The following is an 18,062-nucleotide window of genomic DNA, read 5'->3' on the forward strand; positions in this document are numbered from 1 at the left end:
GTTTATCAAAATCATTGGTAAAAATATCACCAATAAGCGTGGCACAGTGTCCTGTGATTCTGAGTGCTTGCTGCCTTCGGAGCACAGTAGCTTTGCACCGGTACGAGCTGAACAGTGGTAAAACCGAGATTGGATGCTTTGTTAAGTTTGATAAGACTACTAAATATGTTGAAAAAGAAATAAAGAAAGCTTTAAAATAATTAGAAGCGCAAAGATAAAGATAGCACTTAGCTTTTGAGCGGCGAACAGCGCAGTAACTTTGGACCGGGTGCAGCTTAGCTTTGCTAGCTTAGCAGCTAGCTAGCTGAAAGTTAGGCGAAGAAACAGAAATTGGATGCTTTTAGTTTGATAAGACTACTAAATATGTTGGATAAAGAATAAAGAAAGCTGTAAAACAATTAAAAGCAGACAGAACTGGGTCCGTCTGCGTAAATATTTTTTTAAGTAAATTATTGCATATTGTTCCAATGTGTGGCACGTTGAGACCAGATTATGTTGATTGACAGTCTCAAAGTAACATGTCTTTCTTCACTTATTTCCGCTTTTTTTAGCATTTTTTTGTATAATATAGAAACATCGCAAAACGAATCGCTGTTTTGAAGCTCTTTTTAAGTTTTTGGTCCATTCTTCTTTATACGTTATATACTGAAGATTGTGAGGATGTTGCTGAGCAACTACATTACTGCACCTTGCAAAAACGTTCTGTTGGGAATCAGGTCCGGACACTGGCTAGGCTTCTTCAGGAACTTACTGTGCTTTTATTTACTTTTTGAGCCACTATTTTTGTTGCCTTGACAGTATATTTTGGGTCATTTGAAAGCTTGAACAACACTCAGCATTGTATGTTATATGCCATGACCCCTGTTATTCAGTCCCTCTATGCACTGTACCCTTAGCAGAGAAACATTACAAAGCAGAATGTTTTAACCTCCATGTATGATAGTGGGGATGCTGTTGTTGGATTCAAATTCAACATTTCTCTGCAAACAAACCCCTTCAACTTGCTGTCATGTGACTGGGGAGATGTTTTTTTCACTGTGCTTCTTGCTGATGCTCTTGTAATCCATTCTAGTCTTGTTTAGATCTACATAAGGCCATATGACCAGAATAATAATCACAATTTTTTGTACCAATATTGAAATCACAATTATTAATCACGATTATTCATCATGTTGGGTAAAACATACAGTATCAACGTTTTCCACAGGTCGGCAATCTACTTGCACTGGGAGGGTACTGGAGGTGGGATGGCTTGTGAATGGGACGTTATCATGTTATTTGTAATTAAATAGTCAAAATTAAATGCAAAATAAATTTTACACATTTATTTAAAGACAAATCTTGGAAGGTGTTTTTGTTCATATTAGTGTTAACATTTCAGGGTTTTTTTGTCACTACATGATGTCTTTGGGTCTATCAATTTTTGCAGTTTTTTTTCCTGGCCTATTAAAAAAAGGAGGGCCATGTTACGTGGGTGACCTTTGCATCATCACTTTTTTTTCCTGTGACTCCATTTTTTTGGGGTTTGTTTGAAATGTTCACAAAGTTTGCATAAACAATGCTGACTAGCTTCTCTGAGATTGTTGTTGGTTGCTTGTAATTGTGCTCAAGTTTCCATGTCCGGGAAAGTAAATAATTGCCAATACCAGTATAACTGAATGTGTAACAAACCTGTTCCTCTCTATGTTGCAGTCTTTTTTGGGAAACGTTAATTGGGCCTTCATTGGCGTGGATGAGGCACATCGACTGAAAAATGATGACTCTCTCCTCTACAAGACCATGATTGAGTTCAAGTCTAATCACAGGCTTCTGATCACAGGAACCCCACTGCAGAACTCTCTCAAAGAGCTCTGGTCCCTTCTGCACTTCATTATGCCAGAAAAGTAGGCAGTACTATTTTAAATTTCCTCTAATATACCTTAATTACTTAGAAATTAATACTAGAAATTTTCTTTTTTTTTTTCAAACTATGCATAGACCGGATATTTGTATTTACATTTCTGTCAAATTCATTAATTAATTTGTTTGAATTGTGTTATTTGAATTTGATTAACCTTTTAAAAGCATAAAGAAGCAATGAGGTGACAGTTGAAGTGAAGAATTATTTTATTTGTAAATGTTCGCTGAACAATGGCTGCTCACTGCTATTGTCTAATTCACTTTTCTTTTCTATTACGACAGAGGTGTCCAAACTTTTTTCCCGAGGGCAGTACATGGAAAAATTAAAGGATGTGGGGCCATTTTGATGTTTTACAGTTTTGCGGGCCAATAAAAAAAACAAGTAATGTTAAGACACTCTAGTTTACAAACTTCACCAGGAAGGTAGTGTCCCCAAACGACGGAGGACTCGACTGCATGCTTGTGGGGGTGCTCTGCATGCTTCCACGCCTCATCATGCTGGATCTGCGCTCTCTTATCGAATGCATCGGCTTTAGCGGCCGCTTGTACTTGAAACGAGTAAACACTTGCTGTCCCTCACACAATTTCAGAAGGCTTAAGTACTGGACAAAATGTGCTGTACTAACACATACATGTACTGTTACACCTCTAGTATAAAAATAGCATCATACTGCTGTTTGAATTTACTTGCAACTTTTCTGTGTTGTTTTGGCGCAGATGTTTGACGAATGCAGTCAGTTCAGTCAGCATGACAATTCTTAGCTTTGACTTTTCATCGGGATTTAACTTGACTTAAGCTGTCAGATTTTTTGCCCAAAATCATATCTGTTTAGTTTGAAATGATCCATTGAAAAATTCACTTGGCAGGCTTATTACTTTAAATATCTACGACAAATATGTAAACTTGTTGATCCTCAAGTCTTTGCAAGAAACGATTTGACAAAAATTACTTTCTTCTATTCTTCAATAAATATGGACAAATTCACATAATTTTTTTGCTTACATCATCAATCAAAAATACACATTTTAGCCCGTTAAATACATTGTGCTGCTCTGGTAACTGCTATATGACATTTTAATCAATATACAGTACATTTTACACATCCACGTAAACGGAAGAACTTCAGCTCAAAGTGCAAACCAGTTTTAGGAAAACAAGACCATTCAAACCACAAACACCTAAATGTAAAAATGTATAAAAGAAAGCAAGCAATCAGCAGCAAATATCATCAATAATTTCATAAAACAAAACACTAATGTTACAAAACTTAGCAGCGTTTTCAAGTTAACACTTATACAAGTATCATTCCTCTACCACTAAAACTCACTCAGCAAAGATTTCCATTCACTCTTATTCAGTAGTAAATATGATGTATAGGATAATATAATGACACTAAAATATCATTTATTTTGTCTTTCTTAGCAAAATATCTGTCATACGTGCAGGGTTTAAGAGGTTAAATATCATAGACAAAGACACTAGACTACAGAGCATTTCTAGTTCTTGCCTTTTAGAAGTAATGTATTAATTTTGTTGCTGTCCAGAAAACTTCATATTTTGCAAGGAAATGAGACAGACTTCAGTCCTAATGGAGTTCTTGAAGTGTGCATTTGTGTGGAGTAACAATGTATGCCCCCATTAATGAGTTGATGTAATATTCTGCTTTTTCAAGGTTTTACTCGTGGGAGTTATTTGAAGAGGAACATGGTAAAGGACGGGATTCTGGCTACACTAGTCTGCACAAAGAACTAGAACCTTTTCTTCTACGCAGAGTCAAGAAGGATGTGGAGAAATCTCTCCCTGCCAAAGTGGAGCAGATCCTCAGAGTGGAAATGAGCGCTATCCAGAAACAGTATTACAAGTAAGTAACATGAACTATCTTTGTCCTGCTTCATTTTCAGGATTTACATTGATGAGGCGATTGCGGGGGAATTGCTTAACTGGTAGTGCCAAATGTGGTCTTACTTTATTCGTGACAGGCCACCATAAATGAATGTATTGGTAACATCAACAGAGGCGGTCCTGGCTAGATTTACACATACAAACACACACACACACACACACCTAAAGACTTACGGTACCTGTAAACCCTGCCACCAACACAACAATATATTATACTACCGGTATATTGTATTATATTAGATTGTATTATTTTATTGTATAATCTGAAATACAAAAAGGTAACGAACCTAGAAAAAACAAGATAAGTACCGGTAAATGAAATGCAGTATATAAACATCAATGTAAATTGCACAAATCCTTCCATCACAGGATCTTATAACCAAGCTTGAAAAATTCATCAAGAAAGCTAACAAAAAAACCTACTCTATGGAGCATAAATAAGATTTCTGCAGTAAACTATTTCATATTTTATATACGAGTTTTGTTTTGCATCATCCTAGCATCTGAACTGTTCCAATTATAACACACCAGTTTTGTACATAGAAAAACAGCAGATAATTAACATTATATGAATTTAGTGCTCAGACTGTAGCAGATTTTTTAACAGGCGGGAAGTGCAATCTAAAACTTGACTTTTCTAGCCTTCTTTGATGCAAAATCATCAATTACATCATCATATTAAATATTTTGTGCAACAGTATGATTGATGTTGTCTGATTATAGAAAGTCCAGAGAGATGCTCCTGTAGCATGGATGATCTCAAGTACATTTTAATAAGTTTCCCTGTTCGCCCGTCAATCAACCGAAGTCATGTTAGTCACGTTGATGATTTTTTCATTTTTCACATAACCCAATTAATTACAAGTAGGTATATAGGTATATTTTAATTTGCCTGTTGAACCAATGTTGTGTACTCGGCAACTTTGTCGCAAAATCTGGTGACTTTCCAATCCTTTTTGCAACTTTTTTTTGTAAACAGCTACTAGCGACTTTTACTGGTTTTGGAGACTCTGAGGTGAAAACCCAAAGCAGGGTGCCGCCGTAAGCCCTTTTTCTGTTCCAAAGCACTCGCAGGCGATCAGCACAGAGCAGCAGAGAACAGACCAAAAACAAACGGAAATATGTGATGCATTAAAAATTGTAATTGCATTGTATGCATGTTCGAAAAAAACTGAATTGAACTCACAGGGCGGGAATTGCAGTGGTTCGCTCATGCACACATCCAATGCAGTCTGGGTGTTAATGGTGCGTTCAATATGTACTCTCTATAAAAAGGGTTACTAATGGAAATGAGCAGCGATAGCCTATAAAACTGGTGAGTTTTGTTTGGATTTTATTTTTTGTGCGTGCGCCCTCACATAGATTGCGCCCTGGGCGGCCTCCAAATTGCCCATGGCAAAAACCGTCCCTGAACATCAAAAAAGACACAATATTTTTTGGCAGCATCTCTGTACTTTATCCAATACCTTCGAGCAGTTTTTGTGACCTCAAGGATCATGCTGTACAAGAATACTATGAAGCGTATATAGCTCTGAGCTTCACTGTAACCACGGTGGGAGACAAGGAAAGACCGGTGTGTTGTTTCCTTTAATGTCAATAAGCTTACAATGTTATGCAGAGGTACAGTTATAACAATTTTATAGACAAATTATACTGTCTAGAAGTCACGGTGTAGAGTGGGGGAGTGAACTATTTTCTTTTTCCTAGGGGGGCGTAACAGAAAATATTTGAGAAGCACCGCTTTAATGCAAAGCTGTCCCTCCACACTTGATTATCCGCATCACATTTAAATGCAACTCCATCAAAGTATCCCTGACAGCATTTTTGATTTGTTATTTTCATATAAAGTATTTGAATACCTTCTTTTTAGAAAATGTAGGATACTGTCCTGATATATTTTTCCAGTAAAGAGGTGTGTATCTTTTCAAAGATTGTAACTTATGTGTTTGGTGTGCACAGATGGATCCTGACCAGAAACTACAAGGCTCTGAGTAAAGGTACCAAAGGCAGCACTTCAGGTTTCCTAAACGTCATGATGGAGTTAAAGAAGTGCTGTAACCACTGTTATCTCATCAAACCTCCCGAGGACAACGAATTTCTCAACAGAGCTGAAGCATTACAGGTCGGTTTATTGTCTTTTGTTGACGTTGGACATGTTTTTGCCGGACGATATATTGTCCCACAAATTATTGCCTTTTAACAGAAATATTGTCAGCATTATTCTATAACCAAAATAATCACGAATGTAATGATAATTTATCAATAATAATGCAAGTACCGTAACCATTTAATAGGCTATAAACTTTTATTTCTCATTACTGTAAAATTGTTTATCATTGTAGTGTAATTGGAAGGTAAATAACATTTAGTTATCCTAAATAAATAAACAAACAAAATACTTTCATCTCTGTTAGCAAACATTTTACTTAAATATTGAGCACTTTAAAGTGCTTTTTCTTCTAGTTGGAAAACGTAAGTCAGGTGTTTTTTTGCTGCCATCACAGCATTCTCGCACATTTGTGTTGATGGCCTCATATTGTCCATCTATCATTCCATCCATTTGTTGTTACTCAAGGTTTCCCCATCTTAAAATCTACATGGTCAGTGTGACGCCATCATATAATTTGCATAATTGTTGATGATGCTTGTATATATATTTTAATTCTAAAAATTATTTACATAAATTTAGAAAATAAGTCTGTGTTATTAGTAATTAGTTAACATTTTTGTTGTATTGTATTGCTGTATAACTGTAAACATGAGTACAGTCTCCAATAAAAGATCAAAGATATAAACATGCTAGAGTTTTACAAAGAAAACTTCACTGAAAAAAAATATAAATATCTCCATATCAACAGGAACAATGGAATGAAAGTTGATAAATATTTTAGTAGTGTTTAATATTTCAAGATTGCTGATTTGATCATTTTGCTGTCAGTCAAAAAGGGTTTCAGCCCAGACAGGTCATCCAATCATCATGCGGAAGCCCGGCGACCTCTTTAATCACTCTTATTCATTCGCTTAGTGTCCAAGGGCAGGACAAAGTTGAGGATTTATCCAATGATTGTCTCAGACACTCGTGTGCGTCTTGCTTACGGTTCATCCAAGTTTTTTAGTGGCCACATTTTCTGCGCATCACTAGTCAATCTTGCTTAACTAATATAGGCTATATATCCATTCATACAATATATTACTTTAATTTGTTTCCACGTAAAAAAAAATCCTAATTTTTAAGGTGTGGTGGCTTCAATTTAGCCGTGGCGCTGCGCCACTATCAGATACATATGGGGGAAACCCTTTTAATGCCTTTGCACATGTCAATGTTTACTTTTGTATGCACAATAAATCAACCCAAAAAACGTATTTTGGAGCAATGTTCACTGACTCTATTTGGCTTTTTAGTTTCCCCTCGTAGGCGCGCGATGATGGTCGTGGTTGAGGGAAGAGTTGTTTGATGCTGGCTGATAGAAAATTTCCGATTCGTTGCAACAGTCAGCTGTTATGCATTGTTGCAGCTTGATGATTTTTGTGCATGTGATGCTATGCGCATTTGCGAGACTAGCTGGTAAAGTGTGCGGCCGTGATCGGAGAGTGTGGCCGAGGTGTCGAGAGCGGCGAGATGTGAGGTTGAAAAGAGAAAGACAAAGGCGTGCTCCATGTGGGGGTGTCACTGATGTCATATTAAGTTATTATTGTTCGCGATCAACCGGTAGGGTACTGCGTTCTCTCGTAGTTGTTGCGTTTTTCTTTGTTACTTACATTGAACAAAGAGGGCACAGACTACCAAGTCAAATTCCTTGTGTGTAAAACATACTTGGCCAATAAAGCTGATTGTGATACATAATAAGTGTTCTTAATTAACAATATTGCAGTGTAAAACATGATATTTGTCAGTATGAACAAGTATCAAATAATTGTAGTTGCATATAACGGATATAAAGTTTCCAAGGAAGAAGCGTATTAAAATGTAAGGTATCCACATCATTGAACTTACTGCGTCATGAGCTTAAGCTAATGAATTACTGTGACCACTAGGTGTGGCCAAAATACTTAAATCCATTCATAGATACGAAAATTACAATTCCAGCAGCAGTGTACAGAATTGAAATATAATTTAAAAAGTAAATAATAAATAATGGGGGTACATGTTGTTTTGCATCCCTTGTCATCCAAGTTAGGGATGTCCCGATCCGATATTTGGATCGGATCGGCCGCCGATATTTGCCAAAAAATGCGTATCGGCAAGGCATGGGAAAATGCCGATCCAGATCCAGTTTTTAAAAAAACTCCGGTCCGTGTTTTCCAACGCACCTATCTAAATAATACATTCCACTTTTCTGCTGCTCCCTAATTTCAGTTCCGCATTTTCCAGCACACCTTCAACACATCCACAGGTCTGTGGATTCTCACGCAGTTGCTTTTAGCTGCTGGCATTACACGACAGGCTCTTCTCACTCTTTCCTGTGTCTTCCTCTCACAGACAGCAAGCGCACCTTCTTACACACGTCACATACTGTCACGTCATACGTCACATACGTATACGTCCTCCCCGAGCAGAGAGGTAGCAGCATGGCTAACGTTAGCTGTGATGCTAGCGCAGCCGTGCTAGCAACGCTCCCTCTAAGGTGCGCGCCTGTGCAATTGCGCGCGGCAAATCCATGCCACGCACAAAATCAAATAAAAAAATAAGCGCATAACAATTTTCGACACACGGACACGACAGAGAAAACAGTTTTCGTCATCATTGTTCAAATATTGTAGCGTCTGTCGTGACGCTTATCTCCATTCGGTGCCACACGCCCACACCATCAAAATGCCGAGGCAAAAATTTCCACATCAACACCGTATGAAAAAATTTGTGATTTTTTTAGTTGTGATTTCCTTCTCTGCATGAAAGTTTAAAAGTAGCATATATTAATGCAATATGAAGAAGAATGTTTTAATGTAGACACATAGAATCATCATACTGCTGTGATTATATGCATCAAGTGTTCATTCAAGGCTAAAGCAAAATATCCACATATATATGGTGTATCGTGACATGGACTAAACATATCCACATATATATGGTGTATCGGGACATGGACTAAACATATCCACATATATATGGTGTATCGTGACATGGACTAAACATATCCACATATATATGGTGTATCGTGACATGGCCTTAAAATATCGGAATATTAAAAAAAGGCCATATCGCCCAGCCGTAGTTCAATGATGCCATTTCTGTTTGTCATGTATAATTTTGTCTATTTTGTGTTTATCCTTGAATAAACAGGTCAGTTTCTTGTTACCAACCATTGTGTATTATTCAAACTCCCCTAATTCAGCTGGCTAGTTATTATCAAGAGTACTAAAACCCTTTTCAACATGATTCCGACAACTAAGTAGGTTAAATAACTTTAAACTTTAATACATGCTCGGATAGGCCAGTATCGGTCAGTATCGGTATCGGATCGGAAGTGCAAAAACAATATCGGTATCGGATCGGAAGTGCAAAAACCTGGATCGGGACATCCCTAATCCTAGTACCCCCCCTCCCCCCAGAGAGGAGTTGTACAGTCTGATGGCGTGTGGGACAAAATAGTTTTTGAGTCTATTAGTCCTGCATTTGGGATGAAGCAGTGCACTGATCAGGCTCCTCTGGCTACTGATAACGGTATGCAGAGGGTGACTGGCATCATCCATGATGCTCACTAGTTTTTCCACAGTCCTCTTCTCTGCCACCGTCACCAGTGAGTCCAGTTTTATTCAAAAAGTTTAATAACAAATAAGTTAAAGTTTGTCATACCTACCATTGTTCTCTCTTTATGTAATTTATCTTGATCAAGTCTTTTCTAACATTCCACACTACAAAATAATAAAAATTAGATCGGTTCCAATCAGGGTTTTATGCTGCCAATTCCAATGTGATCATCCATGAGTGAGATTGGCAGAATTTGATCACATGTATTAAACATGCATTTTTCAATTTATTTATGGAGAGTGCTATTGACGGTTGAACAATATCAACACAATATTTAAAATAGTTCTTTATTCTCTTGTGTTACATACAATTTTTTGAGCAAATAAACACGTCAATAGTACTCTAAACAAAAGCAAAAACTATCATCTACTACTCATTTTAAGTCCTTTGGTTTTTGCCTTCAATGTCAGGGGAATTGTTCCCTGAGCATATAAACATTTGCTTGTATACAACAAAATAATGATTTTTGAGAAAATAACAATGTTGATTTAATCTCTCCTGTATCAATATAAGTAGGACTGATACTACCCTTGGTATTGACACCACCAGTTTATGAATCGATCTGCCCTGTTCTTACATGTTGTCTACGGACTGTCACAATGCTGACACATTTTATATCTTCTTTAGACTCTTAGTCTTTTACTTGTTAAATCCCTGTCAATAACTGCTTGCTTTCTGTTGCAATTCGCCTTCATCGACACTTCCTTAACTTTACCAAGCAGTTATTTATTTTGTTTGTTCTATTATATTATATTTGTCCAGTGTGTACACTGCCTTCCGCCCGAGTGCAGCTGGAATAGTCTCCCTTTTTTCTTTGATATGTATTGAATTGTATTGCATTGTATTTCTGTTTTTTATATACAGTATATATATATATGCCAAACAAACCTTTAACGAAGTGATCACAGCAAACTCTTGCATTCTTCGACTCCTTTTAGACCGGAGTCCGTGACACTTTTCTCGTCATCTTTTGTAAAATCTTGCTTTCTTCCGCCCTTCTTGATTACCTTTCGAGGAACTCAGAAGAAACTTTTTTCCTTTTTGCAATTTAAATGGTTGCAAGCATAGGGCAGTTTGCTTTGAGAAAGGCTAAATAGCACCTAGTACCCAGTGAGAACAGACACTGGCTTGCTCACCACGCATATTTAATGAGCGAACGTGAACCGGACGTGACTTCATGTAAATCCAAACAAATGGGACCCCTTTAATGCAGTTTGTAGTAATGGAGTGTTGCAATACAAGTACACTTTTACTTGCAATTCCTTTCTTCTGATTTGGTAAATTTGCCAGTACTAATGACCCAACAAATTGGAAAAATAACACCAATTTCTGCTCTTTTTTTCAGCATCTCATTCGTAGCAGTGGGAAGCTGGTTCTTTTGGACAAGTTGCTGGTGCGTTTAAAAGAGCGAGGCCACAGAGTTTTGATATTTTCCCAGATGGTTCGGATGCTGGATATCCTTGCCGATTACCTGAGAAGCCGACAGTTTCTCTTTCAGGTGCCTGAATAGATCATTACCATCACATTTATTGTACAACAGGTATCTCCCACAAGTGAGTGCACTCCTCACATCTCAGCAACCATTTTAATACACTGAATCATCTCAGGAGCCATTGAAATGTACTTTAAAGTAGTTTGTGTATAGCATATAGAATAGCAGTCAACAACCTGCCATTATTGTGTAAATATCTTGTAATACCGGTACCCCTTTTTTGCCTGACAATCAAGCATGATGGTCATAACATCATTGTCTGGGGCTACAAGGAGTGTACTCACTTTTGTGAATTACTGTAGATTAGTATGAATTATTAACTTGTATATTGTTCCAGTTAACCTAATTCATCAGTTGAACATGTTATACTGTGTATTTAGCGATTAGATGGATCCATCAAGGGTGAAATGAGGAAACAAGCTTTGGATCATTTTAATGCAGATGGCTCGGAGGTAAGTGTCGTGCGAATACAATGAGTGCAGTTTGAGAGTCCTGTGAGTAAATATGCCAATTGAAGTGATCACCCTGTCTCCTCAGGATTTCTGCTTCCTATTATCCACACGTGCAGGCGGCCTGGGTATCAACCTGGCTTCAGCTGACACAGTTGTCATCTTTGACTCAGATTGGAACCCACAAAATGATCTGCAAGCCCAGGCCAGAGCCCATAGAATTGGACAAAAGAGACAAGTAAGCAATAACAGTATATGAATTAAGTTAGCTTGTCTTTATTCAGGCTTAATCAAGCTAAAATCTAATATGTAAATAAAAGCCTCATGATACTTCCACTAATATTTGTGTTGGGGTTTTTTCTGAACCCACAAGACACAGCAGTTGTAATTGATGAAACGATACTGAAGCGCATCGGTGTCCCTTCAAGAAAAAAAATGTGGCATAAAACTGCTTTGTCATTTAATTGTGCAGTGCCAAACTGTGTTTATCAGGAAGCCCTTTTTTCCGCTCACAAGTGACAGCTTGTACTAAAGGAAGTCGTTGGAGTGCCGCGTTTGATTTACTTCTCCATCGATCTAAATGAAACTAACAAGACGGATTTTTTTGCGAAGTGTGGTAACATTTTGATCTTACAGAGGCAAATAAAGTAAAATGTTTACTATTTGGCTCATTGACCAGAGTTGCGCAAATTTAATATTCCTTCCTGCGCAACTGTTCATTTAAAAATAAACAAAAACAACTATATTTACTTATTTTTGCAATTTTTATTTTTTAATTTGTAGAAATAGTTCAGTAACGTTTTGAAAAATGATTTAGGCTTTATACATTTACACAAGACTAACATTTTCTTTTTGGTCCATTTTTGTTTTCTAATTTGATTGGATGCAAATATGGTAGGAGTTAAACTTTTCTGTAAAAAAAAATATACTTTTATGGTTATTGTGCAATCCCACATTCGCATAACTATTGTATGTTAATGTGGAGCGGTTGTTTTATTTTGAATGTGCTGTTATTGTCATGTATGATTTTGTGGGTATTCGCTTTTTACCTAATGTTGTACATGTATCAAACCTTTTTTGAAATTTCAGACCCTAGGAAGAATAGCTAAGCAGCTAATGGGGATCTTATTTAACAAATAAACAATGTATTTCATTTGCAGTTCAAATGTATTGATTGCAGAGGACCATTATGAAACACTAATACATTATCATTGCAGTGTAGATACAGGTAGTGAGTGTGCCATACAGTCACGGAGGTGCCCTTTACCTATCACTACCCAGCAGTATTTATTACAGTAGATCACTACTATTTAAGGGGATTTTGTTCCTGTTGCTTTGTTGCTGAATAGCAGAGATGATAGACACATCAAAAATGCCTCCAGTCCTCACATCTGTATTATATTATCACAGTCAAACCCTCAATCACCCCACCTTGTGTACTCTCTTATCACTTCTTCTGCTTGTGTTCTTTTAGGTTAACATCTATCGTCTGGTGACAAAGAGTTCAGTGGAGGAGGAAATCATTGAGCGAGCAAAGAAGAAGATGGTGCTGGATCACCTTGTCATTCAGAGGATGGACACAACAGGGAAAACAGTCCTCCACACGGGCACTGCTCCCTCCAGGCAAGCCACAAATACTGTATTTACTAGCGGTACAAAGATACATGTGGTACTGGTGTACTAAATATTATAAGACCTTTCTATTCCTTGACTACTCATATATGCCAGTGCTTCCAGTGGTATATATATCCAGTGGTTTGGCTGTGGAACCCACTATTAACCCTTTAATGGCAAACCGTAACCCAATTTGCGGACATTTTCAAACTCAAATAGCCTATATTTAATGAAAAGACAGTGCAGTTAGAATTTGAGGTAGTGCAAAATAACAATGTGCGAGCACAAAACAAGTTAAATGATCAATTCAAGAAAAATATATTTTTTACACAATTTGTGGACAATTGTTAATTTTGTGGCCAAACTCAAACGTCTCTGTAGAGGTTTGTAGTAAAAAGTATATCTGAGAATTTTAATTGGAGACATTAACAAAAACTGTGATTAAAAAATATTCAAGTATAATTATTTTTTACCTCTCATTAACTCAAAAGATACATTTAGTCTCTTAGTCTAGATCAATAGTTTAGTCACTTAGTTCTACCTGCGTGTCAGCGTTGTGGCCAGGCAGAATTTGCTCAAGCAACAACGTGAGGTGCCGTGGTTGAGTGGTGAGACGTTGTTTCTCACGAGAAGCATTCAACAGATTTGAATGAAGCCGGTGTTTCTTTAAATTGCGGTTTGTCAATTTATCTGCTAGTGGTGGCCATAAATCTGTTTTGCTTCGGCTCCAGTTACAAAACTGTGAGGGGGAGAGGCACAAAGTGTTTGACACTGTCACATGGAGGGCTTTTTACTACATTTAACAGGCACACAAGCTCACACACATCCAAAAAGGCAAGATGTACTGTATGTGTCACAGAAAAAAACTGGAGTCCTGGGGTCCAGTATGTTACTGTGTTGCATCCTTATTATTTACTGCCTTGTGACAACCTCAGAAAACTTGGTTGTCACCGTCAATGTCACGTGAACTTTTCCAATGTTCTTTTTATGTCATGCAGTTCAGCACCATTTAACAAGGAAGAGTTGTCTGCCATCCTGAAATTTGGTGCCGAGGAACTTTTCAAAGAGCTGGAGGGCGAGGAGCAGGAACCCCAGGTACAGAACACCTCAACTGTACTCAAATGTATTATCATGGAAGTAGTGGAGTGTCATGCAAGGGTTTGTCCTGGTCTACAGGAAATGGATATTGATGAGATTCTTAAAAGAGCTGAAACCAGAGAGAATGATCCTGGACCTTCCACAGTGGGAGAAGAGCTGCTGTCTCAGTTCAAGGTAAATAGGAGGACTCTTTTCAATAACTGTTGACTGGTATCCTCTACAGGGCCTGACAATGCCTGTGTTTTGCTTTTATTTTCTCCTACGAATTAGCTGCACGGAAATTGCTGTCTTGATTTACACTAATATATGATCACATTTCTATATGATTTTAGTTTACTCAAATAAATGCTGTTTCACTCAAACATTGTTGGCATGTCGGCTGGCACTCCCAGCGAGTCACCAGCCAAAACTAGATACCTCTACTGCCCTTGCTCTACATACTGATGACCGTGTGCATGCACGTTGCATTGCGTATGGAAATACCCCCCCACCCCATCCCCACAAAAAATAAAAAATTGATTCCGTTCTTTAATTTTAAGCAAATAAATTGTGATTGATAATTGTACAGCCTTGGTGCAAAATGTAAAATGCATATAAGTAGCACTTGTGTGAGTTACAAAATTATTTTTTATTAGGGTTGTAACGGTTTTGTAGATACCGCGGTATTTCGGTTTCAAAGGCTTCACAATAATGAATGCCGTGACGGTATCAATCAAAAACTTGGTATGTAGTTTTTTTCTGGCGCTTTAGCGTTGGCCAGGATTGCAAATAAACTACGGTACGTCTCCCAGAATCCCCTGCACAGCACGGTACTGGCAAGGTGGGGGCGTGGAACCTTGTAAACCGGGAGTGAAGTGTTTTCGAAGTACCGGTAGATGAGAAGAATTGAATTTCGGACATTTCATCAAAGTCTGTCCAGAACTTTTTTGAGTGATGTTGCTAACAAACCGACAAACAAACCCTGGCGAAAACATAACCTCTTAGGCCAGGGGTCGGCAACCTTTACCAGTCAAAGAGCCATTTTGACCAGTTTCACAAATTAAAGAAAACAACGGGAGTCACAGAAATCTTTTGAAATTTAAAATGAAATAACACTGCATACAAAGTTGTTGTTTTTTGCTTTGTGCTATGTATAAACCAAGGGTCTCAGACACGCGGTCCACATCTTAATATGAAAATTGAATGTTAGTGCGACCCGCGGGTTTTATATGAATGGCGCATGACAGCGTCATACTTGTCGACCCTCTCGATTTTTCCGGCAGGCTACGAATTTCAGGGCAACTGTTCTCTCGAACGTGCCGTGATGGTACAGCATTTAGCGGCCACTACAACCAGCGTGCCGGCCCAGCCACACGTTGTATGGGGCTTCTGCTTGCTCAGGTAAGTGACAGCAAGGCATATTTGGTCAACAACCACACAGGTTACACTGACGGTGGTATAAAAAACTTTAACACTCTTATTAATAATGCGCCACACTTTGAACTCACACCAAACAAGAATGACAAACACATTTCGGGAGAACATCTGCACCGTAACACAACATAAACACAACAGAACAAATACCCAGAATCCCATGCAGCCCTAACTCTTCCGGGCTACATTATACACCTCCGCTACCAAACCCCGCCCACCTCAACCGACGCACAGAGGGGGGGGGGGGGGGGGTTGGGAGTGTTGATGTGTGAGGGCGCAGGGTTGGGGTGGGGGCGGAGTTTGGTGGTAGCAGGGGTGTATAATGTAGCCCGGGAGAGTCAGGGCTGCATGGGATTCTGGGTATTTGTTCTGTTGTGTTTATGTTGTGTTAAGGTGCAGATGTTCTCCCGAAATGTGTTTGTCATTCTTGTTTGGTTTTGGTTCAAGGTGTGGCGCATTATTAGTAAGAGTGTTAAAGTTGTTTTATATGGCCATCGTCAGTGTAACCTGTGTGGCTGTTGACCAAGTATGCCTTGCTGTCACTTGCGTGTGCAAGCAGAAGATGCATATAACAAGAGGCCGGGCTGGCACGCTGTTTATACAGATTGTAGAGGGCGCTAAATGCTGTATCATCATGGCACGCCCTTATTATTATTGTAAGGGTGAAAATCGGAGAATATTAATCCCGGGAGTTTTCTGCAAGAGGCACTGAAATCCGGAAGTCTCCCGGGAAAATCGGGGGGGTCGGCAAGTATGCAGCTGAGCCGCATCAGAGTGATTAAAGAGCCGCATGCGGCTCCGGAGCCGCGGGTTGCCGACCCCTGTCTTAGGCGGAGGTAAGAAAGTGTGCATTCTGCAAAGCGCACCACTTTTGTCTTGAGCATTTCGAAGGCGGCACAGTCGGTCATGTCCCTCGGCACGTACGGAAATCACCCCCAAAAAATGGTAAATGGCGGGAAATACGAGTAAACTTAAAAATTTCTTAATCATTCCTCAATCCATTTTTCAATGCTTGTCTCTCTCGATGTCGCGGGTGGCTGGAGCCTATCCAGGTACACTCGGGTAAAAGGCAGCACCCTGGAAAGGTTGCCACCTCATAAATCGTCACCCAGAAAATATATTTGAAGCCAGCGAGGTCAAACATCAGAAAAGTTTAATGAAAAATGTGTTAATTTTTTTAGAAATGGCATATTCCAGACTGATGTACATTTTCCCCCCGTGACACTACTTGTCAGAAAGTGAACTGAAGTGAACAATATCGTTTTTGCACTGGATGTTTACATTGTCACTTTAAAGACTCAACTGAAATTGTTTTGTAATATTTGCTGGGGTATGCCACTGTACAATTCTTTGCACCTAAAAATAAGTGAATTATATTTATATAGCGCTTTTTCCTCTAAAGGCTCAAAGCGCTTTACATAGTGAAACCCATTATCTACACATTTTAAGCTACCGGTACATTTAAACCAGTGTGGGTGGCACTTGGCAGCAGTAGCAGGAACGACAGTAAACAAGACATCAGTGGCTCAATGCTGCAGTGCTGCATAAGCTGCTTCTTCTTCACAGTTTTATGGCAGTTTGCATCCATATATGTTGCATTACTGCTATCTTCAGTTTCATTTTATAATTACATTAACGTCTCTCCTTGAGTCCAGTGCAGCATAAAGTATAGTTAGCTCTCGGTTATCACTGCTAAAAAATACTTCATCTGCATTAGCGCTTATGTAACAACATTTCTAATATTTGGTGAATATACATGTCACGAGATGTAAATTAGGTATTGTTTGCGGGTTTTAAAGTCTTTCTAATTTTTGCGTATTTCCACTGTGACTGATCTGATACTATGGTCAGAATGCAGAAGCGATCCTCCAGTGACGTTAATCTCCGGAAATAGCCGAAGGTATTCTGAACGGAATATTAAAAATAGCTGACTGAATTTGTGGCATTTTGTGATGTTTAGACGGTATTTTCACACACTTTGCGGATTGTAAATACAATTGGATATAGTTTAATGGATGGAATGAAACACAAAGCATATAAAGTTAACTTGTTTTTCATCTCTACTTGTACCGGTACTTTAATTTAGTCATTTATTTCAGACCCAGGGGTATCCACATCACAGAAGAAAAACATGACAAAGATAAAACAAATTAAAGAAATACAAGCAGCAGAATAAATAAAAAATAAAATACTTTTTTATTTTTTATCTGAATTTGTAAAACCCTTCACAATATTTAATGTCCAGCATACAGGCTTGTTCGCCAATGGTTACAAAAATTGTGTGAAAATCTGACAGAACTGCGAGTAGGATTTGTCAGGCCATTAATCATAGTGTGGTCTGACTCAGCTGCCCTACACATGAACCTATACATGAGATTACGCAAAGTGGCAGAGCAGGTCGGGACCCCAACACTGACAAACATTTGGCTTGCGCTGTAGTGCTTT

The 18,062-nt window shown here is 38.4% G+C and overlaps 1 protein-coding gene across 3 annotated transcripts in view; it reads left to right on the forward strand.

The window, feature by feature from the left end:
* chd1 (chromodomain helicase DNA binding protein 1) overlaps positions 1 to 18,062 on the forward strand; it is a 65,252-nt gene that overhangs the window by 26,188 nt on the left and 21,002 nt on the right. For all 3 annotated transcript variants that reach the window (XM_061980685.2, XM_061980686.2, XM_061980687.2), the window contains exons 13-21: positions 1,693 to 1,883; positions 3,573 to 3,761; positions 5,762 to 5,924; positions 10,897 to 11,049; positions 11,424 to 11,495; positions 11,581 to 11,730; positions 12,967 to 13,115; positions 14,105 to 14,201; positions 14,283 to 14,378. In XM_061980685.2, the coding sequence (XP_061836669.1) occupies positions 1,693 to 1,883; positions 3,573 to 3,761; positions 5,762 to 5,924; positions 10,897 to 11,049; positions 11,424 to 11,495; positions 11,581 to 11,730; positions 12,967 to 13,115; positions 14,105 to 14,201; positions 14,283 to 14,378 (1,260 nt within the window). The remainder of the gene's footprint in view (positions 1 to 1,692; positions 1,884 to 3,572; positions 3,762 to 5,761; positions 5,925 to 10,896; positions 11,050 to 11,423; positions 11,496 to 11,580; positions 11,731 to 12,966; positions 13,116 to 14,104; positions 14,202 to 14,282; positions 14,379 to 18,062) is intronic.

Source organism: Nerophis lumbriciformis, linkage group LG20, assembly GCF_033978685.3.
Source record: "Nerophis lumbriciformis linkage group LG20, RoL_Nlum_v2.1, whole genome shotgun sequence".
NCBI classification, from domain to species: Eukaryota; Metazoa; Chordata; class Actinopteri; order Syngnathiformes; family Syngnathidae; genus Nerophis; species Nerophis lumbriciformis.